Source organism: Copidosoma floridanum, unplaced genomic scaffold (genome assembly GCF_036245765.1).
Source record: "Copidosoma floridanum isolate Cflo_tuat_1 unplaced genomic scaffold, Cflo_Japanese_pri ptg000004l, whole genome shotgun sequence".
NCBI classification, from domain to species: Eukaryota; Metazoa; Arthropoda; class Insecta; order Hymenoptera; family Encyrtidae; genus Copidosoma; species Copidosoma floridanum.
Genome location: NW_028321881.1, coordinates 27,870,313 through 27,893,268, shown reverse-complemented (window position 1 = coordinate 27,893,268; position 22,956 = coordinate 27,870,313). Strand labels below are relative to the sequence as shown.

The following is a 22,956-nucleotide window of genomic DNA, read 5'->3' as shown; positions in this document are numbered from 1 at the left end:
CCAGAAAATCAGGTTTCAATTCGTCTTGAATTATCAAGGTTATGAACAATCAAAATTATAACTTACTTAGTCCTGGTGTTGATTCGTCATTTTTGATTACATAAATGTGAACACATCACACTGACTTTTCTACCCATCCCATGTCATGATAAGACTTTTGACGCACTTTCAGAAGACTGTATAACATTTTATTTTTATGAAATTGAAGGCACTTATGGCACTTTAAGACCCTGCAAATATTAGTATTTCCTGATATTTCAAAAAAATTTTTTTTTTCTTTTAACATTGTTTTTAAATATTTAGTCCATATGCATTATTATTAGCTGGATAACTCTCATTTAAAACATTTTCTTTTCAAAAAAATTTTTTTTTAATATCAACGAAAAGCCAAAACAAAATATTTTGCCATAAAACTATAATTCCCACTTCACTTAATTATATGCCAAGACTTTTGGATGTAATCATATAATATTTATATATTTTTTTTAAATTTTATATTAAATTTCGTAACGATAAAACAAATCTCGATGTTTGACTACTGGTGCTTTGACTATCACTATGTTGAAATTCATTTTATTAAATAGGAGACATAAGTATTTTAAAGCTTATATGTTTAATTTCATTACAATATCGTACTTTTAAAGTGAAAGCTTACAAATGCGTTTAACACTTTTAATCTTATATTGTTCACAATATTTATTCTAGCCTGTATTGGTAAAAATTTTTAAGAAAGTATAATTCCACAAACGTTTAATGTTTGTCGATTAATTGCGTCATCTCCTTACAAACTAATCAGTTGTCTGGATGTTGTAGAATATGATGGGTGATATTATATTATATTAATCATCTCTGGAGTACGAAAATATTAATAACTGCATAAAGTCCTACAAGTTCATGCAGTTGACATTTTATAAAAAACAAGCTTTATTGGAATAAATTGAGAAAACTGTTCTTTAATACTGGAGAGTGATACAACAAAGTTGAATTCAGAAAACTTTATTAAAAATTAACCAGACAATGATATATTATCTAGTAGAAAGCTAATGACTCATATCTACCCACTTATGTCTATGCCTATGTTTTAAACCTATTTTACAGACATCCAAAAGACAATTCAGGAGGAGTTGTCAGAAACTCACATGCATAGAGTTAACTAAAAAATCATTTTATTTCTATAAATAACAATTTCAATAATAAAGACGTCAGTAAAATGGGTCAGCTGCAGGCGGGTAATGTAAAGTTAACGTTTACTTCATACCATGAAGTAAAATCTTTTAAATTAAATGAAAGTTATCTAATATCGAGAAAAATCATTCCAAGCGTCAAAAAGAAAGATATTGCACAACAGTTATTATGCATAGGCGCACTTTTTTAGGGCTCACATAAGTGGCTAAATGTATACATGAAAGAATTCGCTGGAATGAGCGCCTAACCATATTAGTTGATAAATGCAAAGATTCTATTGTTAAGAAGTTAACTTTATTAGTTGTAAAGCTGACGACTAAAAAAATCATTGAAGTCTTAAGCGTGGAAAAAACACTTAAAGAAAATTTGTATCCTATACAAAAAAATGTGGAAGGAAATCTTCAGTCTTTGATTAATAACGTACTTTTGAATAATTATTTTAATATCGTGTTCAACATTTTTTTGCTTTGATATACTTGTAAAAGAAATTTATTGAAAATTTAAAAAAAATGAAACTGACAAAAGTATGGATTCTTAAATCTTGGAAAAAATTTTGTTTGTATCACTTTTTAAAGTATTTATGTTTATTAAATGTAAAATATATAATAATCAGCTCAAATTGTGTAAAACTAAGAAGAACAAAAAATATCTTGCATATCGAAAACTGCTATAGGTTTTTTAATGTGGTTGTAAGTTTAAACAAACAAATAAATCTTCTGATACACTTTGTAACAGTTTTTGTCTTTATGTAATTATTTTTTTATGTGTTAGTCTGAAAATATAACATGTATATAAATTATTATTCCTATTATTTTTTATTGACAAAAGCCTTTAAAATCCGCATAAATCTATTCCATTTCCTTATGATAAAAAAGTTAATATGAGGCTTCCTAAAAATAACTTAATAACTATCTTTTTGTCTTGTTAAGATAAAGTTTTTGTTTTCACTGACTAACTAGATTATAAAATTATGCTAATAAAATTATAAATGAAATATAAATGCAAGTTACGAAGACTTCAAGATAAAACTAACCAATTTTGACCAATGAGATGGTTAACTAACTAAGCTGTTAATGACTTACATATTTAAAAAAACATACAATAAATTTATACACAAGCGCTTAAGTTCCATAAGTTTCGTTATGCATTTTACATATTAATTGTACGAAAGGGTATAACAATCAGAGTCTAATCTAAAGCATTCCAACAAAAAATTTTTGCTTTGGACTATTTTGAACCATTGATGAAAGTTAAATGTATCTCGTCTCCATATAAGAGCTTAGAAGTCAAAGTTTAATACGGATTTAAAATTTTGATTCATCCAATATAGCACGTATCACATGTGCACGCGGGTGGATAATGAGCGAGGTAGATCATATGCTGCTGTTGGTAGTAGATGACCTATCACACATTATGAGAGACAGTATAATTTTCATGTCAAGAAGGCCAAAAATTCCTTAAAAGCTTTACAAAATAAAAATTTTGGAGGACTTCTAGTATGCTACACTAATGACTTAGTCTCCTAATACTCTGGTTACTGGTGCTGAGGGACAATTCACTACACAGCTCGTCAAATAGGAGTGGTTAGCATCTCGACTGACATGCGAAGAAAAATATAATTTTCTAAGGAGAAAAAAGATATATATGGACTCGCATATGAAACTGAATATGTGCTATCTATTCGTCAACGCAAGCAGCTCACCAAGAGAGAGAGAGAGAGAGAGAGAGAGAGAGAGAGGAGTATTCTTACACTTTTTTGTTTTTATAGAAAAAAAAAGAAAAAAAATACTACGTACCTGGTACGCACCCCGCATGGTTTCCACCTTTAAATTTGAGCTAGAACTGTACTTGCCTACCTACTAAGTATTAAACCGACTAATAAGAGACACTTAATTATTAAACTCTTAAAAGAAATTAAATTAAATTTCTAGCATTATAAGTTTTATCTGCGACCGTAAACAGCATTAAGCATGACTACCAACTATTATTGTTATCGTTACTGTAAAATTTATTAAACATTAGGAACTAATCAGTAAAAGTATATTTTCTTATTAAAACTTTTCGATTTTAATACGTACAGATTTTTCTGAACACAATTGTTGAATCTGGTAAGTCTTCTGACTATTGTTGTTATTATTTTACTGAATATATAAGTAATACAAATATATAAGTGAATTGGTACAGTCTAGTCCAAGTGCCCATACGCATGTAGTTTACAACCAGGAATCGTGCGTGCACTGCCAAGTGAAACAAGCAGTCAAGCCCTAGCTTTTAACGTGAGTGATTGGTTCTCTAGTTGTTAAGGTATAGATGTATATTTGATGGTAAGATCATTTCTAAATATATGTAACACTTTAACTACTACCTCTTATTATTTTCAGTATAGTAGTTGAGCACTATTCCTTTTTTTTTAATTTCTTAAGTGGACCATGTAAGACCATTGGTAATAATAAAAAAAAATATTTCTTAACATTTATAATTTAATTAAGTAAATGTGTAAGCTTCTATTGTATAGGAAATGAGTCAGGAACAGCGAGATGCTTTATCGATTATATAAATTTAGTAGAAAATAAATCTAACAAAGGGGTTGAAAAGTTTTGATGTGACAATGAAAAAGAGTACCTAAATAAAAAAATTTTTCACTTAATGAAAATTAAAAGTGTGTTACTATTTTCATACCCACGTTATGTAGGTAAACTAAACAGTATTGCAAAAGAATATAACAGATCGGCAATGGATATGAAAAGGTGTTAGATGAATGAAGAAAATATAGATTTGTTTCGGTCTAAAGTAAAAAAAAACAGTGGCTCATTGAAAAATTAGATAATAGTGATCACAATTAACAATGAAACACCACCTTAAACTATTTTATACGCCACAATAAGGTTATAGTAGCTAGACATGTTAAAGTAATAGAAAATAAAAATTAAAAGTAAAGTCAGATCCATTAAGCAAAGGTCAATTTGATTATAAGAATGAGCGAAAGCATTAAAAATAAAAAAAATTAAACTAGTGATGAGAAAAACTAGATTATGAATTGAAAGGAAGAAAACTTAAAGTTTACAATAAATTAAAAAAAATGAGATTCTAGAAAATCAAAAAGAAAAAAGAATCCTGTTAAAATAAGATATAAATGCATTTAGAGCAAGACTATTAGTAAAAGGTTTTCAACAAACTCAGTGCATAGAAAATGTATGTTTACCTGTTTCTAAAATGCAAACAATTAAAATTATGTTATCGTACTGACTTCGAAGTAAATTGGTAAACATAAAAATTAAAAACTAAATTAAACATTAAATATTTAAAAAGAAAATCCAAGAATTTAATTCAATACTTTTTATAAAATTTTGTTACAAGTTATAACGATTGTTGTTTATTCATAAAAAAATGATAAATCAAATCAAATATAGTTTTCATCTTATTGTTGATGATTTATTTATATGCAGTAATAATTTGATAAGATAAAAAAAACAAAAGCAAAACTTGTGAAGCAACTCGTAATTAAAAACATAAGTAAAGTTAAAAATTATATCAGGATAAAAATCAATAACAAAAAAAAAATGTACGTTGCAACGTATAATGAGTATCTAGAGTAACTAGTGATAAAATAAAAGCTAGGAAATATAATATTATATGATATTTCTATGAACACAAGTTTAAAAGTTAGGAAATTTGATAGTTGCGAGGAACAAATAAGGTTCAAAAATTTAATTTTTAAGCTGTTACAAGGAAGCAGAGGCACGAAACCCGATTAAACATACGTTGTAAATCATCAAAGTAGCTTTCCGAATTATGATAATGCAACTCACAATAAGTATGCAACGAGAGGGTTAAAATATTAAGTCAAGACAAAAGATATAAGGTTGATTTATGATTTCAATAATAAACGTTAAGTATTTAACGATATTGTAGATTCGCACTGGGCCGAAGATAATTGTTAAAAGTAAATGAGCCTGGAATCATAAATACTTTACAACATCTTCTAAAATCGATTTTAATTTATTAATATTAAAACTCCATGTATTACATGATGCATCTTTCCTCAGCAACGGTGACCTAATCACTGAATATACTGTTACGTCGGCGCAACGTATTATTTGAGCCTAAGCTTTCGCTCAATAGCTCGGGATTCACACTGGGCGCGTAGGTGGGACGCGGGGTTCAAAAGGGTAATTCAGCTTAAAGACGCGTTACTCAAAAAGGGGTACAATTGCTTTCAAGCGACTAAGACTGACTGCTGTGCAATATTCCGATGCACTTGCTCGCGGTTTTCTTTTGTCAAGAGCGGTGTATACCTCGTTCACGATCTAAAAACAGTTAACACCGTCACGAGTAAGGATATCGTATGTAATTTGACCTTGACACATTAATATCACGGTAGGCATTTGCCTTAACTCGATCGTTCGTTGTTATTCTAATAGTATTATTACCACGGAGGGCAACGGATTGTCCTTGGCTAATTTGATATTACCGATGACCGAAGGATGCCAATACTGTGGCGAGTAATGGCGTTCGCGAAGAACACTTTATACTGAAGATTAATTTGTTATTACCGGTGACTGAAGGGTGCCAATACTGTGGCGAGTAGTGGCGTTCGCGGAAAACACTTTATACTTCCCAGTGATCCACAGGTGTTAATATGGCATTCGCGAAAACAAACACTTTATACTTCCCGGTGATCCACGGGTATTAATATGGTATTCGCGCAAACAAAACACTTTATACTTCCCGGTGATCCACGGGTATTAATTTGGTATTCGCGCAAACAAAACACTTTATACTTCCCGGTGATCCACGGGTGCCAATACTATGGCGAGTAATGGCGTTCGCGCAAACAAAAACACTTTATACTTCCCGGTGATCCGCGGGTATTAATATGGCGTTCACGCAAACGAAAACACTTTACACTTCCCGGTGATCCACGGGTACCAATACTAGGGCGAGTAATGGTATTCGCGCAAAAGGAAACACTTGGTCAAAAGAAAGAATATGATATGTTGTCACTTACTTTTATTTAAACGTGAAAGTTGTTATACAGACGTTGAACCAGCGTGAATGTAAGTTGCTCTCGAGGAAGATCAAGTGGCAGTAGAGACGGACTCTGGCAACCAGTTGATCGTACGAGGATGGTAGCGAAATTCGACAGTGTCCTCGCTTTGCAGAAGACTGGGTTGTAGCAGAGTCGGGCTCTCACTACTCAGTCTACTTCGAAGGGTATCGTCGAATTTCGCGTGCCGAATTAAATTGGTTTACCTCACTTCGCAGTAGACTGGGTTGTAGCAGAGGCGGACTCTTACTACTCAGTCCACTTTAAAGGGCTATCTTCGAGCCGAGTCAAGTCGAGTCAAACTCTGAACTACAAACTGCAAACTGATTTTCCTCTGGGCCTACGGGCCTTTTTATTGCGAGAAGCGGACCTCGGTCACGCGCTGGCTCGAAAAACGCAGGAAAGCTTGCCGGGGGAAAATTTTGAAGAAAAGACAATAGCTGAAAATCTAATTGGCTAGAACTGCTCTAGTTTAGCCACTCAGAAATTGGCACATCCCACATCCGGCTTGTTCTCCTCTGTGCGTCAAGAGAAGGGAAGGTGATTCACTTACTCATGCCCTTCCTTTCTCTTTTACATCAAAAGTTGACAGAATTTCAATATATTTTAATCTTAACATTACGACCAGGTATTGTTAATATTTACTAATGCTACACATTGGTTGTTCGTTCAGCTAAGTTCATTGCAAAAAGAGTGGTGAAAATCGCTTAACAATTCGGTTGATGCTAGGGTGAACAAACGATTGGTGAGTTGTTAGTTAATACTACTACTTAAGTGCCAAAACGGTGGCGGCGGCCGTACTAACTTATAATTAGCGGTGGAATTTATAATAATAGTAGTAACAATAATAATAATAATAATAATAATAGTAATAATAATCATAATGATGATAATAAGAATAGCAGTTGTTAGAATACTAGTGCTTTGCTTGTTGTGAGTTAACATAATTTGTTTTACCGGTAGTTTGAATGTTTATAATGTTACGAAAATAATGCGCAATTTTGATATAATTTCGGTAAACATGTTTTTCTGCTGGTAGTAGTTGGAGAGGAAGTCGTCTCGTGGTACCCTGGGGAATCAGGACTCTGTTACCCCTATTGGAGGCAGGCATACGGACTCTCTCTCCGAGTCAAGAAAAAGGGAAGGGCTATTTTCCGTTTTTCCTTTACATTCGGGAAAAGGTGTTAGCAATCAACTAGATTACAAATTAGACTATTGCAGTATGTTTATGAAATTATTAATTCGATGAAAAAATGGTTACTCTGTAAATTATGAGTTTGCTAACTTGAATGGTAAAAATCGGATAGTTCTTTGAAGGTTACTAAAGTTGTGTACCAAATTTGTTATAGTTAATATGTAATGTAGTTGTTTGCTAGTGGTGTAGTACGTACTGATTGTTTGTGATGATTTTGGCTTGTAATAATATTTTCGCTTATTTCTATGCATTAATTCTAAGCTATCCTAATGTTCAACCTTATGTTTATCTAACATTATATCTGAATTTAATATTTCAGTTTAACTGTTCCCAGTTAAACTTTTGTATCGATGGTTGTAGAAAAATATTTTATTTTGCATTTCCGGTCAGCGTGGGCCAGCGTGCATGTAAGTGAGTCATGCATGGTCGTAGTACCTTAGCTACGAGCATTCTTGTAGGTGATTCACCTCTTTGCAGATGCACATTGGTCCCTGCGTTTTGTATTTTAAAATCGGCACGGAAAGATTTGAAGCAAGAGGGAAAAAAATTAATGTGGATACACCAATGTTACAATACGTATCGTCCTCAAACATGTATCAATCATGTGACTCGAGATCTTCTACGAATGCTCAATGCCTATCGTCCTAGCGTCGAGCCCGTAATTTCAAATTAACTCATATTTTAAGGATAATATTAAAAGAAAATAATGAACAGGACAGGCATAAACAAAAAAAAAGTAAAAAAATTTTTAACAATTGCAAAGAGTACAGTGTTGGTAGAAACTGTTATTGAAATATTGTCTGTAAATAATTTGTTTATTAAAATTTTTACAGTGAAAATTAAAAGTTCAATAGATATCTATGAAAATAATTCAAGGGCAGTTGTATTTGCTACGTGTGGAGATTTTAAAAAAAATTTTAAAAACATAAACGTACTTATTCCTAGTCCATTTTAAGTATCCAAAATGTGTTTATATCTGAAAAATTGAGAAACACCGAGTCATAGTACCGCTTTCTTCAATAACGTAGTATTACACGCTAGTGACTGTTGCTTTAGGACGTTCATTACACATTAATTTATTTTACAGATAGTATTTAAACATCTAATGGATATTAAAAGTATCATGAACAATACTTAAAAAAAATGCAGATTGTTTAATCTTCCCTTTTTTTTATATGTTAAATTTTAAAAAACTGCAACTCACCATGAAACATTATGGAAAAATCACACAAAGTTATCTTTAGATAATCTGTACGAATCTCCCAAGTTTGTATGAAATTTTATGTTTAGATAAGCCTATTTAATTTTTGGATGGATGCACAAGTTGTTTTTTTTAACAGCACAAAAAAGAGAGCGTCAAGTAGGCGTAAAATCAAGTTTGTAAGGTCATCTATTTGAGAAAAAGCATACTACGCATTAGTTTGCATAGGATTCGATTTACGAACCAAGAGGTTTACGACATGAGCCAAAGGCGAGGGCCGTAACGAGGTTCATAAAGAAGGGTTTTCGAACGAGTTTTGTATATTATTTTTCCACCTAAGAACCCAAAATCGAGCGATGAAGGTGCTACTTTGAGGTTAGAAGGTGGAAAAATAAGTGCCAGCGATGCTGCATATATTTCCAACCCTCTCATTTCTTTGAAGTTTCCCCCTGGTAACTATGTAAAGAACGTCCTGAAGTTTAAGACTCACCTTGATCACAAATAGAAAAATTGTGAAAGAACAAAATGCAATCAAAATTAAATATTGTATTTATACAGAACAAGAAATTGTTTTTTTAATTTTGAAAATTTGTAAAGTATAAGTTTATTAAATTATATTTATTAGTTTATTTTGAGTTTATTACATAAATTATTTATTTATTAATAAAATTTTTTTTAATAATCGAATGAATTCACAAACAGTAAGTAAAAATTGACATTAAAAGTAAGTTAGTGCTGGTATACTTATTCCCACGATAACTCACCACCTTCGAACATAACGTCGCTTTATAGAAGGCATTTTTATACTCAAAATTATATTGTTTGCTGTATAATTTTATAGAAGTATAATTCTGTACTTAGGTACTCAAGCACCCACGGCGCAGTGGTTTTGAAAAAAAATTAGTTAAAAGAAAAAGAAAAAAACTCATAAAACTTAAAAAGTGTGATAAGGTGATTTGGCGTTGTGTGGTGTGAAGGGGACAGGTGTGGAACGGCATAAGGTAAGGGGGGCAGGGTGAAGAGGGAGTAACATGCAACAAATAGTTTCGTCACACTTTTTCTGAAGGTCAAAAGTCTAAAATTGTCGATTCACTCTCATGCATAACGCACGTATAGAAGTAAAACTTCGAAAACACTTGTCCTTTAGAACTAATTTTATACATGTGTACATCGCAAAATATTTCATATAGTATTTTTTTATACTCGTTTGAAAAGAAAATGTAAGACTTACTCTTCTTGTGTTAAAATCATTTCACTTTTCTTCTTGCGTCCACGTTTTTTTGGTTGGGTTTCTATTTGTGGACTAAGTACACTACTTATTAGTTGTAAGCTCATCTGAAGTTGCTGATGTTGATGATCTTGCTGCTGTGGCTGATGTTGGTGGGACAGAGAACATATAGAACTGGAAGACGTGGAGGTAGTCGTTATGAGGCTACTTGGTTGACCACCAACATTGGTCATGCCACTCAAGTTGTTACCTGGACTACTTGCCGATCTTATTCCCCCAATTGTTATTTCTTCATCAACGAACGAGTATGGATCAACAGGTGTTTTGCACTTCATTGGCACCTATAAGAATAAATTAATTATAAAATATCAACCAACTATTAGCAATTTAAAATTTTTATGAAAACTATAAAAGTCATGAAATCAATAGTAAGGTGCACGAACAGTCCAAGAACAAGAAGCTTGTTCTTATAAAAAGATTTTTATTTGTATTTTATAAGTTTATTTTGTGTCAAAACGAAAAAAAAAATTTTTTTTTTTTTGAAAAATACTTTATTACTTACTTCACATATAAAAGGCAAAGGTATTGACATGTCAGACTAGTAGATAATACATAGTGATATAGATAAAAAGATAATGATAAAGAGAGCTGTTACATGGTGCTTTCTCTCCACTTTTATTACCTAGTAGCCACTCTATTTTGTATACTATTCACATGTGCAATGACTTTTAAATGTATTAAATGTCCTGATTAAAAATATTTGCATGTTACTTTGAAAAATAAAAATTTTATTACATTTGTAATAATTTTTTTACATATTGTTACATCAATATGGATGTATACGTCTGTGCGTGTAGTGCAGTGCAGCAGTTGACAGTCAACAGTGTTGACACTATAGTACAAGATATACAGGTTGTCTCATAAATTTTTAAACATTTTGTATCATTTCCATTTTCCCAGGTATCGCATAGGAAAAGAACACCAAGCAGACGTAATAGTATAACTATACATGGTAGTGTTTGCCAACACTGGTAGCAAAACTGTATACTGGTGTTGAGAGAAGAGGGTTCCTGCAGCAAAGATTACGGTCAGTAACATAAAAGTGACTGTCACTAACATACCAGTCTATAGAGTGTTGTAAAAGCTAATAGGCAGCAAAAAAAAGGCATTATAGAGGTGCTTATTGGTGCTCCCAATTGTGACTGGTGAACTTGCGAAAAATTTGAATTAGCTATTTAAAGCCAGACGCAAGACCATAGATTTCTCTTTGAAATTTCACACACAATAACTTAACAAATTAATCTCAAGCTATTTAACCTAATAATCGAATGGGCCATTCAGCAGCATCATAAGTTTTATTAATAAATAAAATACATAAAATAATAACACGAGCTCCAATCACCACACAACCCGTAGCCCTAACTGGTCGCTTACTTGATTTACAATAAATAAAATAATAACGCAAGCGCCAATCACCACACAAACTGGGATGCTAACTGGTCTGCTTAATTATTTAAGTAACATAAAATAATGACGCAAGCGCGAATCACCACACAATCTAGTAGTGCTTACAAGTCACTGCAATGATAAATAAAATTTATTAATTTTCAACGCAAGCGCCAATCTCTACACAACCTAGAACGCCTACTGGCCGCTTTATTTATTAATAAATTCAATATAATAACGCGAGCACTAACCACTACACAACCTGGGACGCTTCATGGTCGCTTACTTAATTTATAATGACTAAAATAATAACACAAATCCCAATTACAACACAACCTAGATCGCTTCCTAGCCACTTACTTAATTTATAATAAATTAACTAATAACGTAAGTGCCAAATATCACCTATAAACTTTAGGCTTTGCGACATGGTTTTTCGTGGCACAGAAGATTATAATATTTATTTTTAAGAAAATTCTGTGTAAGCAAGGACTTGTACTGCCTTCTTAAACCAGCTGCTTTTTTTAATTCTGTACAATATCAAGTGTCTTTTTTGTGAGAAATCTGTCTTGATAATTAATCTAGACTTTTTTCCACAACAGAACCTAATTATTAAGAAAGTGACGCTAATACTATAGTTTTCAACTAAATAATATGCAAATAACTTCCATTGTATTTGACTTAAAAAAAAACATTACTAAAAAAGTTTATGTTGATAGTTTATCATCTTACATTAAATATTGTACATAATATTGAAAATATCGTAAAAAATAACTACAGATTATAATTAATTTATTTATCAGACATCACAGTCATTTCCTAGTAGTCCGGTAGTAAAAGCACGAAAAAATGGTAAATAAGAAAATCTCTGCCTCCTGCAAGGACATCGTTTTAATCACTTGCAAACTTAATATAATTGAATTATTGGAAAAAACATTTTTGTTTAACAAAACTGTCGGCTTTAATTGTTATTAAACAAATGTTATAAACAAATTAGTACATTTTACGATTGTTCAATAATTATTGAATTTTAAGCCAAGAAATTATCTAATTTTGTCTTGAAGGTAGTCTGCTGGTATTATTTACAAATTGTTTATACGCATGGATATATGTATATTTTAATAATCAATAAGTCCTAAAACTTAAAAGTCTTTCAGTGATAGGTAAGTAATAAATGACATGCATTGATGCACCAATGGTCATGCCTGCCAAGAGTAAAATAAAAAAAAATCGATTTCATGATATATTTAATACAATATTGATTTACAAATAATTTTTTCACAAAAGTTTTTTCTAATTAATAAATTAAAAAATTATTTAACAGCCGCAAAAAAAGCTAATTTGTTTGTAACATTGGCGACGAGCATCGTATCAAAATCATTTTTTTTTAAAAACGTAGAAAACTACTTATTTTTGTAAGAAATTGATTGCGTTCTACTATACTTAAATTAAACGAAGTTGTGAGCATTTATATAATTGCAATAATTAATGTTAAAAAAAGAAGTTAAAACTAGAAAAAAGTTTTTTTTTATAGTATTGACGTTCTTTATATTCTTGATAAAATTCCATAGGAATTTTGGGTCTAACTTCTTTTTACGCTTTGAGAGAGCTAATAAATTTTTTAAATTAACAATTTCATTGTGATGTCGTTTTTTAAAATAAGCAAGAAGCTTGTGCACGGTAAAATATACTTATAATAGGTACTTAATATCAAGTTTTCAATCATTTTTGTCAATAAATAAAAAAACTATAAGTTCCTAAAAATTGATTTCCAAAACAGGAGATTTTACGCTTTTTTGCAACTTAACATTGCAAAAAACGAATTTTTAAATAATTGAAAAAACCACAATCGATAGAAAATTTTATCACTAACAATTTTGCTTTGATACTTTTTTCAATCAGACCAACAGAATAGAAGTTATGAGCCAAAATGCTAAAAAAATTTGATTAGTTTTTTCAATTTGTTAAATTACAATTAAAGTCGTTGCTTCTCTTAGACAAAAATATTTTTACTAATTATTAGACTATATTTGTAAGAGATTAAAACGATTTCCTTCGAGGTGGCAGAGATTTTCCTTATTCACCATTTTATAGCGCTTTAACTACTGTACTACAAGGAAATAACTGTGATGTCTGATCAATGAATTATTCATAATGTATAGTGGTTTATTATGATTTTTTTAATGTTATGTATAATATTTAATGTAAGATGATAAAATATCAACATAAAATTTCATAGTAATGTTTTTTTTTAATTCGAATGCAATGGAAGTTATTTACAAATTTTTCAGTTGAAAACTATATTATTAGCGTCACTTTCTTAATAATTGGGTTCTGTTGTGGAATAAAGTCTAATTGAATTATCAAGTCAGATTTCTTACAAAAAAGACACTTGATGTTGCACAGAAAGAAAACAAGAAGCTGGTTTAATAAAGCAATAAGTCCTTGCTCACACAGAATTTTCTAAAAAATGAATATTATAATCTTCTGTGCCATTAAAAATCGTGTCACAAAGCCTAAAGCTTATGTGTATGTAAATTTGGATTGGATTTCTTTATATACGCATATTAATTTTTAAATTTCAGGTTATACTAATGTAACTATTAAGAGAAACATATTATTTGATTTATCAGGGTTAAAAATTGATGCGTGCTGACAGTTTTGAATCGCCTAATTATCCGTTTTTTACACCTCGGTCTACAGGAATCCCTTTGATTTTTTAACTTTATTGTATGTATGATAAACAGTACACGTTTCCATATGTACTTTACTCACACTCGCGCAGACATTATGTCCCGCGGTTGTGTAAAAATTGGCGTTAGTATTTCATTAATAAATAAAGCAACCAGTAAGCGCCCTAGGTAGTGTAAGCGTTGGCCCTTGCGTTATTATATTCATTTCACTATTGAATAAGGCGTTGAGTAAGCACCTCGTGTCGTGTGGTGATTCGTGCTTGCTTTATAATATTTGTTTGATCAATAAATAAAGTGACCAGAAAGCGATCCAGGTTGTGTCAGAATTAGTGCTTGTGTTGTTAACGAATTAATTTTATTTATTATGACAGCGTTCAGTAAGCGCCCCAGGTTGTGTAGATATTAGCGCTTGTGTTATTATTCTATGTATCAAAAATATTTAAAGCGGCCAGTAAGTGCCCTGGGTCGTGTGGTGATGGGAACCTGCGTTGTTAATTTACAAATTTTATCAAATACTACAGCAACTAATAAGCACCTCAGCTTGTATGGGATTTAGTGCTTGCGTTGTTAATTAATAAATTTTATAAATCATCACATTGGTTAGAAAGCCCCATGGGTTGTGTAGAAATAGACGCTTGTCTTGTGAATTATAAAATTTTATAAATTATTAGAACGACCAGTAAGTGCTCTAGGTTAAGTGGAAATTGGCACTTAAGTTATTATTTTTATTTTATTAATAAATTATATGGCCAGTAAGTGCTTCAAATTGTGTGGAAATTGGTACTTGCGTTGTTAATTAGCGAATTTTGTTAATCATATCAGTGATTAATAAGTACCCCGAGTTGTGTGAGGATTAATGCTTGCGTCATTGAGTAATTGAGTTTATTAATTATTGAAGCGACCAGTAAGCGCCCTGGATTGTGTAAAGATTAGCGCTTGCGTTATTATACTTATTTGATCAGTAAGTAAAGCGGCCAGTACGCACTCTAGATTGTCTGGTGATTCACGCTTGCGATATTATACTTTTATTTTTCATAAAAAAGCGACCCGTAAATGCCCCATGTTGTGTGGGGGTTTGTGCTTGCGTTGTTAATTATTGAATGCTAGCAATTACTACAGCGATTAGTCAGTGCTCGGGCTGTATGGTGATTAAAGCTTCCGTTATGATTTTATTTATCATATATAACTAAAGTGGCCAGCAAGCTCTCTGGGTTGTGTGGTACTTGGCGATTGCGTTGTCATATACTAATTTTTAATAATAACTATAGCAACTAGTAATTGCCTCAGGTTGTGTGGTAATTGGGGCTTGTGATATTATATTTATTTTATCAATAAATATAGCGGCCAGTGAGCGTCTCGGGTAGTGTCAGGACCGGTTCTCACGTTGTTAGTCCATAAGTTTTATGAATCATTGCAGTGACTAGTAAGCACTCCGGTTTGTTTGGAGATTTGCGCTCGTGTTATTATTTTATATATTATACATAATTCAAGTGACTAGTAAGCACTCTGCGTTCTGTGGTAATTGGCACTGTCGTTATTATTTTAAGTACTTTAAATCATTAAAGCGACAAGTAAGTAAGTGCCTTAAAGTGTGTGTGGTGATTGGTGCTTGCGTTGTTCATTAATAAACTTTAATAAGGAGGCTCTATTGTCTACTGCGGTAGACAATTTAGTGACGATCGATGCAATGTCCCTAGACAAAAGCTTTCTTTGATACTAGTTGTATGTTAGTAATGAAGTTTGTTTTATTTTGTACTGAATTCACCTGCTATTTTATATAGTTTTTTATATATTTGTACAGTCAGCTGTCAAATAATTGAATATTAATGATTGCCATAATTTACTGCGTTATTACCCAAAAAATAAATTAAATTTTAAAATCATTACAAAAGTTTTCGTGTTATTTTACGAGTTTAAATTTTTTTTATTGCACGTACTCTCTAGATCAATATGACTGGCAGTGTTTGTCACTGCACTCACCGAACGTAACTGTAGACCAAAGTAGTATTTAAGCTATTTTGTCAATTTTTTCATTCCCAACGCCTATAAAGTCACCCAGTTTCTTAAAGATAAGAATTTCAGGGATTCGGTAAGTATGTTTTTTTTGCTTGTACATTCCATTTTAGTAGTTTAATTCATGGTCAAAAGTTTTCTCCAGGCCGTTGTCCATAAGAGACTGTGTTAAGTGAGCTCGAAGATTGCTGACTTTGAATTGAATTATCTCCAGATTTCGATCGCCAACCCATAAAAATAAAGATACCGTTGGATTTAACGCGAGCTCAACTTTACTAATATATCAGTCAAAGTTCTTGTACATTTCGTGATAGAGCTTCCTTAATTAATGCAGCGATCAGTTAGCGCCCTGAATTGTGTTGGGATTGTTGCTTACCTTATTGAGCAATAAATTTTAGTTATTATTAGAGTGACTAATAAGTACCCTTGATTATTTTAAAATTGACACTTGCGTTATAACATTTATTCAATTAATAAATGAAATGGCCAGTAAGCTTATCAGGTTGCATGGAAATGGGTGCTTGTGTTTATAAATAATTGTTTTAATAGTTAGAGCAACCAGTGAGCACTGCAGGTTGTGTGGGCATTGGCGCTATTGTTATTATATTTGTTTTATCAATAAATATAGCGGCCAGTAAGAATCTCGGGTTGTGTGGTGACTCGCGCTTGCGTTATCATACTTTGTTTCATACTAAACAAAGCGACCCGTAAATGCTCCAGGATGTGTGGGGATAAGTGCTTGAGTTGTTAATTAATTTATTTTATTAATCGTTAGAACAATTAGTAAGCACCCTGGGTTGTGTGATGATTAGCCCTTGCGTTATTTATTTATAAATTTTATTAATTATAGGAGCGACCAGTAAGTGCCCTAGTTTCTGTGGGAACTGGCTTACGTTATTGTATTTATTTCTTAATAAATAAAGCGACCAATAATCTTCCTAGGTGGTGTAAGGGTTTGCGCTTGCGTTATTATACGTATTTTCTCAATAAATGAAGTGGAAAGTTAGTGTCTTGAGTTGTGTTGAAATTATTACTTGCGTTGTTTATTAATAAATTTTATTAATTAGCAAACTGAGCGGGAAGCACCCTGTATCGTGTGGAGATGGGCACTTGTGTTGATAATTGTTGAATTTCTTTACTAGTTAGAGCGACCAGTAATTGCTCGAGTAATGTGGGTATTGGCTCTTGCATTATTATATTTATTTGATCTAAAAATAAAGTGGCCAGTAAACAATCTGGTTTGAGTAGTGATTCGCACTTGCGTTTCAAAATTTTTTTTTTTAATAAATAAAGTGGTCCGTTAATGCCCCAGATGGTGCGGGGATTAGTGCTTGCGTCGTTGATAATTAAATTTTATTTATTATTACAGCAATCAGTAAGTGGCCGGGGTGTATGGTGATTGGTACTTGCGATATTATTTTGATTATCATACATATCGAAAGTGGCCATTAAGCATCCCGTGTTGTGTGGTAATAGGCACTTGCGTTATAATATTTGTTTTATTAATAAATAAAGTATCCAGTAAGCATTCCTGATTGTGTGGAGATTAGTGCTAGCGTTGTAAATTGATTAATTTTATTATTAATTACAGCGATTAGTAACCACTTTAGGCTGTGAGGGTATTGGCACGTGCGTTATCGATTAACAAATTTTACTAATAATTATTAGAACAACCAGTAAGCGCCCTGGGTTTCGTGGGGATCAGTGCTTGTGTTATTATATTTTTTTTATCAATAAGTTAAGCGGCCAATAAGCACCCTAAATTGTGTGGAAATTGATGCTTGTGTTGTTAATTAATAAATTTTATGAATTGTCAGAGCGACTAGTAAGTGCCTCGGATTGTGTAGGAATTGGCGCACAGAAACTCACTTGGTGCCGAAGCTAACTTCTGGTAGCTTTAAAAAGACAAAGTGAAAGACGTTTGGAGTTACTAAAACACGTTTAAGAACATAAAATTTTATCAAGAACACATTGCGAACAGCGTTAACTGAAACAAGTAGAATCGTGTATTAGTTGCTTACTAGAATGCTGAGTGTGAAATTTTTTTACAAGCTATAAACATTTAGAGGTTGGATTACAAAAGCGTTAAAATTTTTTATTATTATTTATAGTAGTGTAACATGAGCATCTACTGCTAGACTTTAAGAAATGCACGGAGTACAAATTACAAACATAAACATAAACACACTCATATCAAAGATGTTTAACTGCAGATTTTTCGTAAACATAATACCGGACAACCACTGTTACCTTGTACCAAGCCACTCAATTTTTTTTGGACCATCTACAATGAAATAAAACGTCTGGCAATTTTGTCACTTTTTTCCGAATCAACAGAAAGTGCATCGAAAAATTTTTGGTAACCTAATCCATTGCTCATACAAAATAGAAACAGTAAATAAAACTGGCCTTTTGCGTTTAAAGGTATGTTTTGTAACGTATATAGCAACCCAATACATATCTAGCTTTAGACGATCATCAGAATTAATGACAAGTGCTGTTGGTTTTGTCCACATCCGTAGAATCTGAGCTATTGGGACTATATTGGTCGTATGCAATGTTATTTGCGATAGAATTTGTAATATCTGCAGGCTGTTTGTTACGTTCACAGAGCCAAGATCTTAGTTTAAGCGTTTCGTATAAGCGTTCTTCATGGTACATCAGTATTTTTGATAATTTGCTTCAATGCATGATGTATACTATACGCTTTCGATGATAAATTTTTGAAAAAGTAGTGGGTCAATTTTGTACTCCAAATTTATAACTTAAAAAAGAGGTAATAAATGTAAATAGAGTCCCTGACGTTAATATTTTTCGCACGTCTTCTAATATCATTAAAAATTTAAAAACTTCGTTTAGTTATTCAGTTAATTTATGGCAGTGCCCTCGTACTATACTTTCGTGAATAACAAGTTACCTTTACCACCCAATACGTGAACAAGTCATTGTTTGAGGCAACGATGGCAACTTTTAGTACCGTTACGTCTTATTTCATCGTAAAATACTGAATGTCCGTTGCCTATTTAACGTGGTTGAACGTACCAACAAGAGCTGAGCAGATATACTGACATGTTTAAATAGCAAGCGTAAGTGTATGTAAATAGTGGCATAATATAACCATTGAAGTTGATTATAATTTGAGGTCATACATTAATTTCAAGAATGTTCTCGTACTAGCTCGTTGGTAAATCAAACGTCCAATCCCACACTACCATGTTGAATCAGACTTTTATTGGATCATTCGTTGGCTGATGAATCTGATACTAAATTGAAAGCAAGGAGAAAGTAACCGTGATAAGATTTGCTATCCATGTGGTTTCCTTTCTTTACAAAGTAAACGCTAATACCTGAAAATAAGGTACGATGAGCAACTACGTATAAATTATTAGTTGAAAAGTCTGGTTGTAACGGTTTAGAAGGGATTTTAACGCCGTCAATAGACACACAATGAAAACTAATATTAAAATAATAAAAATCAAGTAGATTTATAGTGTGAACGCCATTATAAGCTTGACTTTAAAAAAAACCGACGATTACTTGTTTAGGTAACTGGCTAAAAATGATACTGTCTAAACTTTTGACATGACAACTGCTGTGCATTGTAACAGCTTTTACTTCGACACGCGTGAGCAGATATCTTGTCATGCTCCTTAACATAGATTTAGTATCGGATAGAAAAACAGATGTAATGGTTTTGACGCGTCTCACTAAAAGATTCGCTTCTTTGATACAAACGGAAAAAAGTTCAAAGTGTCTATGAGATAAACTGCATCACGAGATCTTGCCAATCACAACTCCATCTTGACGTCATTGATGAGTAATTTTTCGCGAGACAGATAGAATTTTGTTATTTTATAAGAAAAGGCTTGTGACACTTTAAAAGCCTAAAATTTTTCGTAATTTTTCAGATGGCAGTAAGCAATACATGTATTCACTGTGCACTCATTTAGAAAGGACTAACTTAACAACTATGTCACCACCTCTTTTCAAACTTAAAATCACGTGATGTCGTATAGTATAAAAACTATTAATTTCTCGTACCATTCTATAAATATATGCGTATAGACCGGGGTGTACGCAATAATCTTCATAAGCCATAAGATTTTTTTTGGGTACATTATCGTGTAGTAACAGTATGTCACAGTAGTCACAGCACTAAATCTCCAAAATTGTACTTTGGTTTTTTATAAATGTATCAACCATAACGCTGCTATACGTTTACACGTGCTTGCACAACATTGGGTAGGGTAACACTGGCTGGCACCATCTTTGCCAACGAATACTTTATGCCATTGTAAGCCTTTATTATACTTTAAAGAACATCTATGAAGCAACGATTGTTTGTGTGTGTCAAACATCGTCACATTTTATTTTTTAAATAGTTTTCATAAGATATTCAGCTATTACAGTCTTCGCCAATAGACTACGTACTTCTCTGTATTCAACTTTACTTTCTGATAAAACAGATTGCATTTCGTGACCTACAAATTCTATACCTTTATCTGTTGAGAGACATATAAGTATACGATTGACACTTTAAAAAAAAATATGTTGAAGTGCTTTGGAGACGTTTTTCAATGTTTGATTCTTGACAGGGCCAACCCAAGCATATTTGTTGACGATATCGATGACAACGAGAATAAAAGCTTAGTCGTCATTGTTAGTTTGTAAAGCTTCCAAGTCCATCAAATAAGGTATAGCTTCTTCTGAAAAAACGATTTCTTATGGTTCTGTGTAAATTATAGTTATCTTGACTTTTCAGACAACTAATGACGTTTGGTTGCAAATATTTATTTTTTACAGCTCTTGCGAGTTTGTTACCACTTGCGTATGCAGTTGCTCACGTTGGTTTGTGGTAAAGTTTTTTTTTTTCTTTTTCCTCCTAAACTGAGACCCAATGGCTCAATTATTGTATGAAAAAAACTTTTGTAATGTAATCTTGCTACACATTTAACATAATGCCATAAAGCGACTGTTATTTGGTGGTATTTCTTCAGCAAGCATACGCAAGAAGAAACGCATCAACCAACTCTCGATCAGCTTTAAGATGTGCATCCTTCTTCTCCGTAGTATAGACATGATCGTGCTGACAACATGTTTCGTCCAAGGAATGAATGCCAACGTTCTCCATGCGGTTCGATAGCTTCGTAACCTCAAAGTTTGTATCTAGGTATATGAATCTCAAACGGCAGCCTGTCAATTAAAACTTCGAGAGCACTGTTTTTTTCCCCTGTTCGAGTTTTACCTCTATTTTTTCACTTTGGTCATTTTTACGCTCAATGACAGCATGTTTGTACTTATTTCAAACAAAAAAGTCAATGTGGAAGGCTACTTGTTTCCACGCTGTTATTGGCTAATCATTTGAGTAGAACAAAGCACACCTTGTAATAATTTCTATCACCGTGGTTTACAGTGTCACTTCCTTTTATCTATTTGTCATCCACACATTTGTACATACACTCGTTATTTGAGAAAACGCAAATTTAAAATTAATAATTTTTTAGTGTTCTTTGCTTGACATTTAAAAAAAAAAAAACAATTGGTCGTGAAGTAGCGTACCAATACGCTTGTTGGAGAAAACGAGGATTTTTCGGACACACTTTTCTCGAAAGACGTATTTGTGCGTTATCGCTCAAATTCCTAAGGATGACAATGTATTGTGAGTTTAACGATATATCACGCTGGCCCTTACCTTCATGAAATATATTTTAAGAAGATAAACTATGCCATTTCCGGGTCAAACCCCCAGCTCCTCCAGAGATAGTGGTGAGGGAAAAACTAATCAGGCAGTGGGTGAGGGAGAGGTGGTGCATGGTGGTAGGTAAAGAGGCTAAAGCTATAGCACAATTGGGAGATAGGTGTGAGACAGGTTTTAGGGTGAGGATTAGGCCACTCGGCAGTAAGGAAGCTTATGCGGTAGGTGGAGAGGCTGGACAGAAAATTTAAAATTCATGTCGTTCTTGCTTTATTTCAAGGGTTCCTTAGCATTTTTTTTTCAATTCCAATTAATAAATCATGAGACCAGTAATTCAATAAAATTTATCTCTACATAGAAAAACCTTAATATTAATGTATACAATAAAATGCTTTTTTTTGAGATCAAAATATCCAAGTAACGTTTTTATGCAGTGAAGGTCAGGATATCATTTACAAATAAATGCAATACTACGAGAAATTGATTTTTTGAGCTGATTCTCTTCATGTTTTGTTAAATAATTCTGTTATTTTTTTAGTCTTGTGCCCTGACAAATTTATCTGGTATACAGGAAGTTCTTCCTAACAATGCAACGGCATTAATTTAGAAATTAAGTTCATGAGGTGAAAGACTTTTTCTAGAAAAATTCAGATATTTCATTGCAAAATTAGCGTAGACATTGTCGTCACTTATAAAATGTGTTTATAAATTGCATAATCTATAATGTTACAAATCCTACTTTTTCTGATCACTTCTGTTGAAATTGGATCATTCAAAGTAGATATATGCTTATCATGAAAGATAAAAATAATGTAATTTATTAAGGAACTATCGACATTGCTAAAATTTTTTGAAAAATATCGCTTGTTATCTGTTTTTCTCAGGATTTTAATGACTTATTTATGTACCTTTACCTAGTTTTTAAAGTAATTATAAAAAATTTTTGTTAATATTTTACTAATGGTTTGTGTAGCTCATGATATATTAAATGTATTAATATGATATTGTTTACATTATTGAAAAAAAAAAAATTTATGGAAAGAATATAGAAATAATTTTCAATGACATGTATACAAGGTCGTTATATTAATATTTAGTTTTGTTAAACGAAATTCAAGTAATTTTTGGAGGATTGTTATTAGTTAGGACAAATGTTCTTTACAAAATAATTTATTAAGTATGAATCTTTGATTCATTTATAAGAATTATTGTGAAAATTATGTTTATTAATAGAATACTTCTTTTAAACAATA

General features: G+C 32.1%; 1 protein-coding gene across 2 annotated transcripts in view; it reads right to left on the bottom strand.

The window, feature by feature from the left end:
- Window positions 1–22,956, bottom strand: part of Tdg (Thymine DNA glycosylase) — an 889,072-nt gene that overhangs the window by 627,399 nt on the left and 238,717 nt on the right. For both annotated transcript variants that reach the window (XM_089595813.1, XM_089595819.1), the window contains exon 4: window positions 9,860–10,197. In XM_089595813.1, the coding sequence (XP_089451939.1) occupies window positions 9,860–10,197 (338 nt within the window). The remainder of the gene's footprint in view (window positions 1–9,859; window positions 10,198–22,956) is intronic.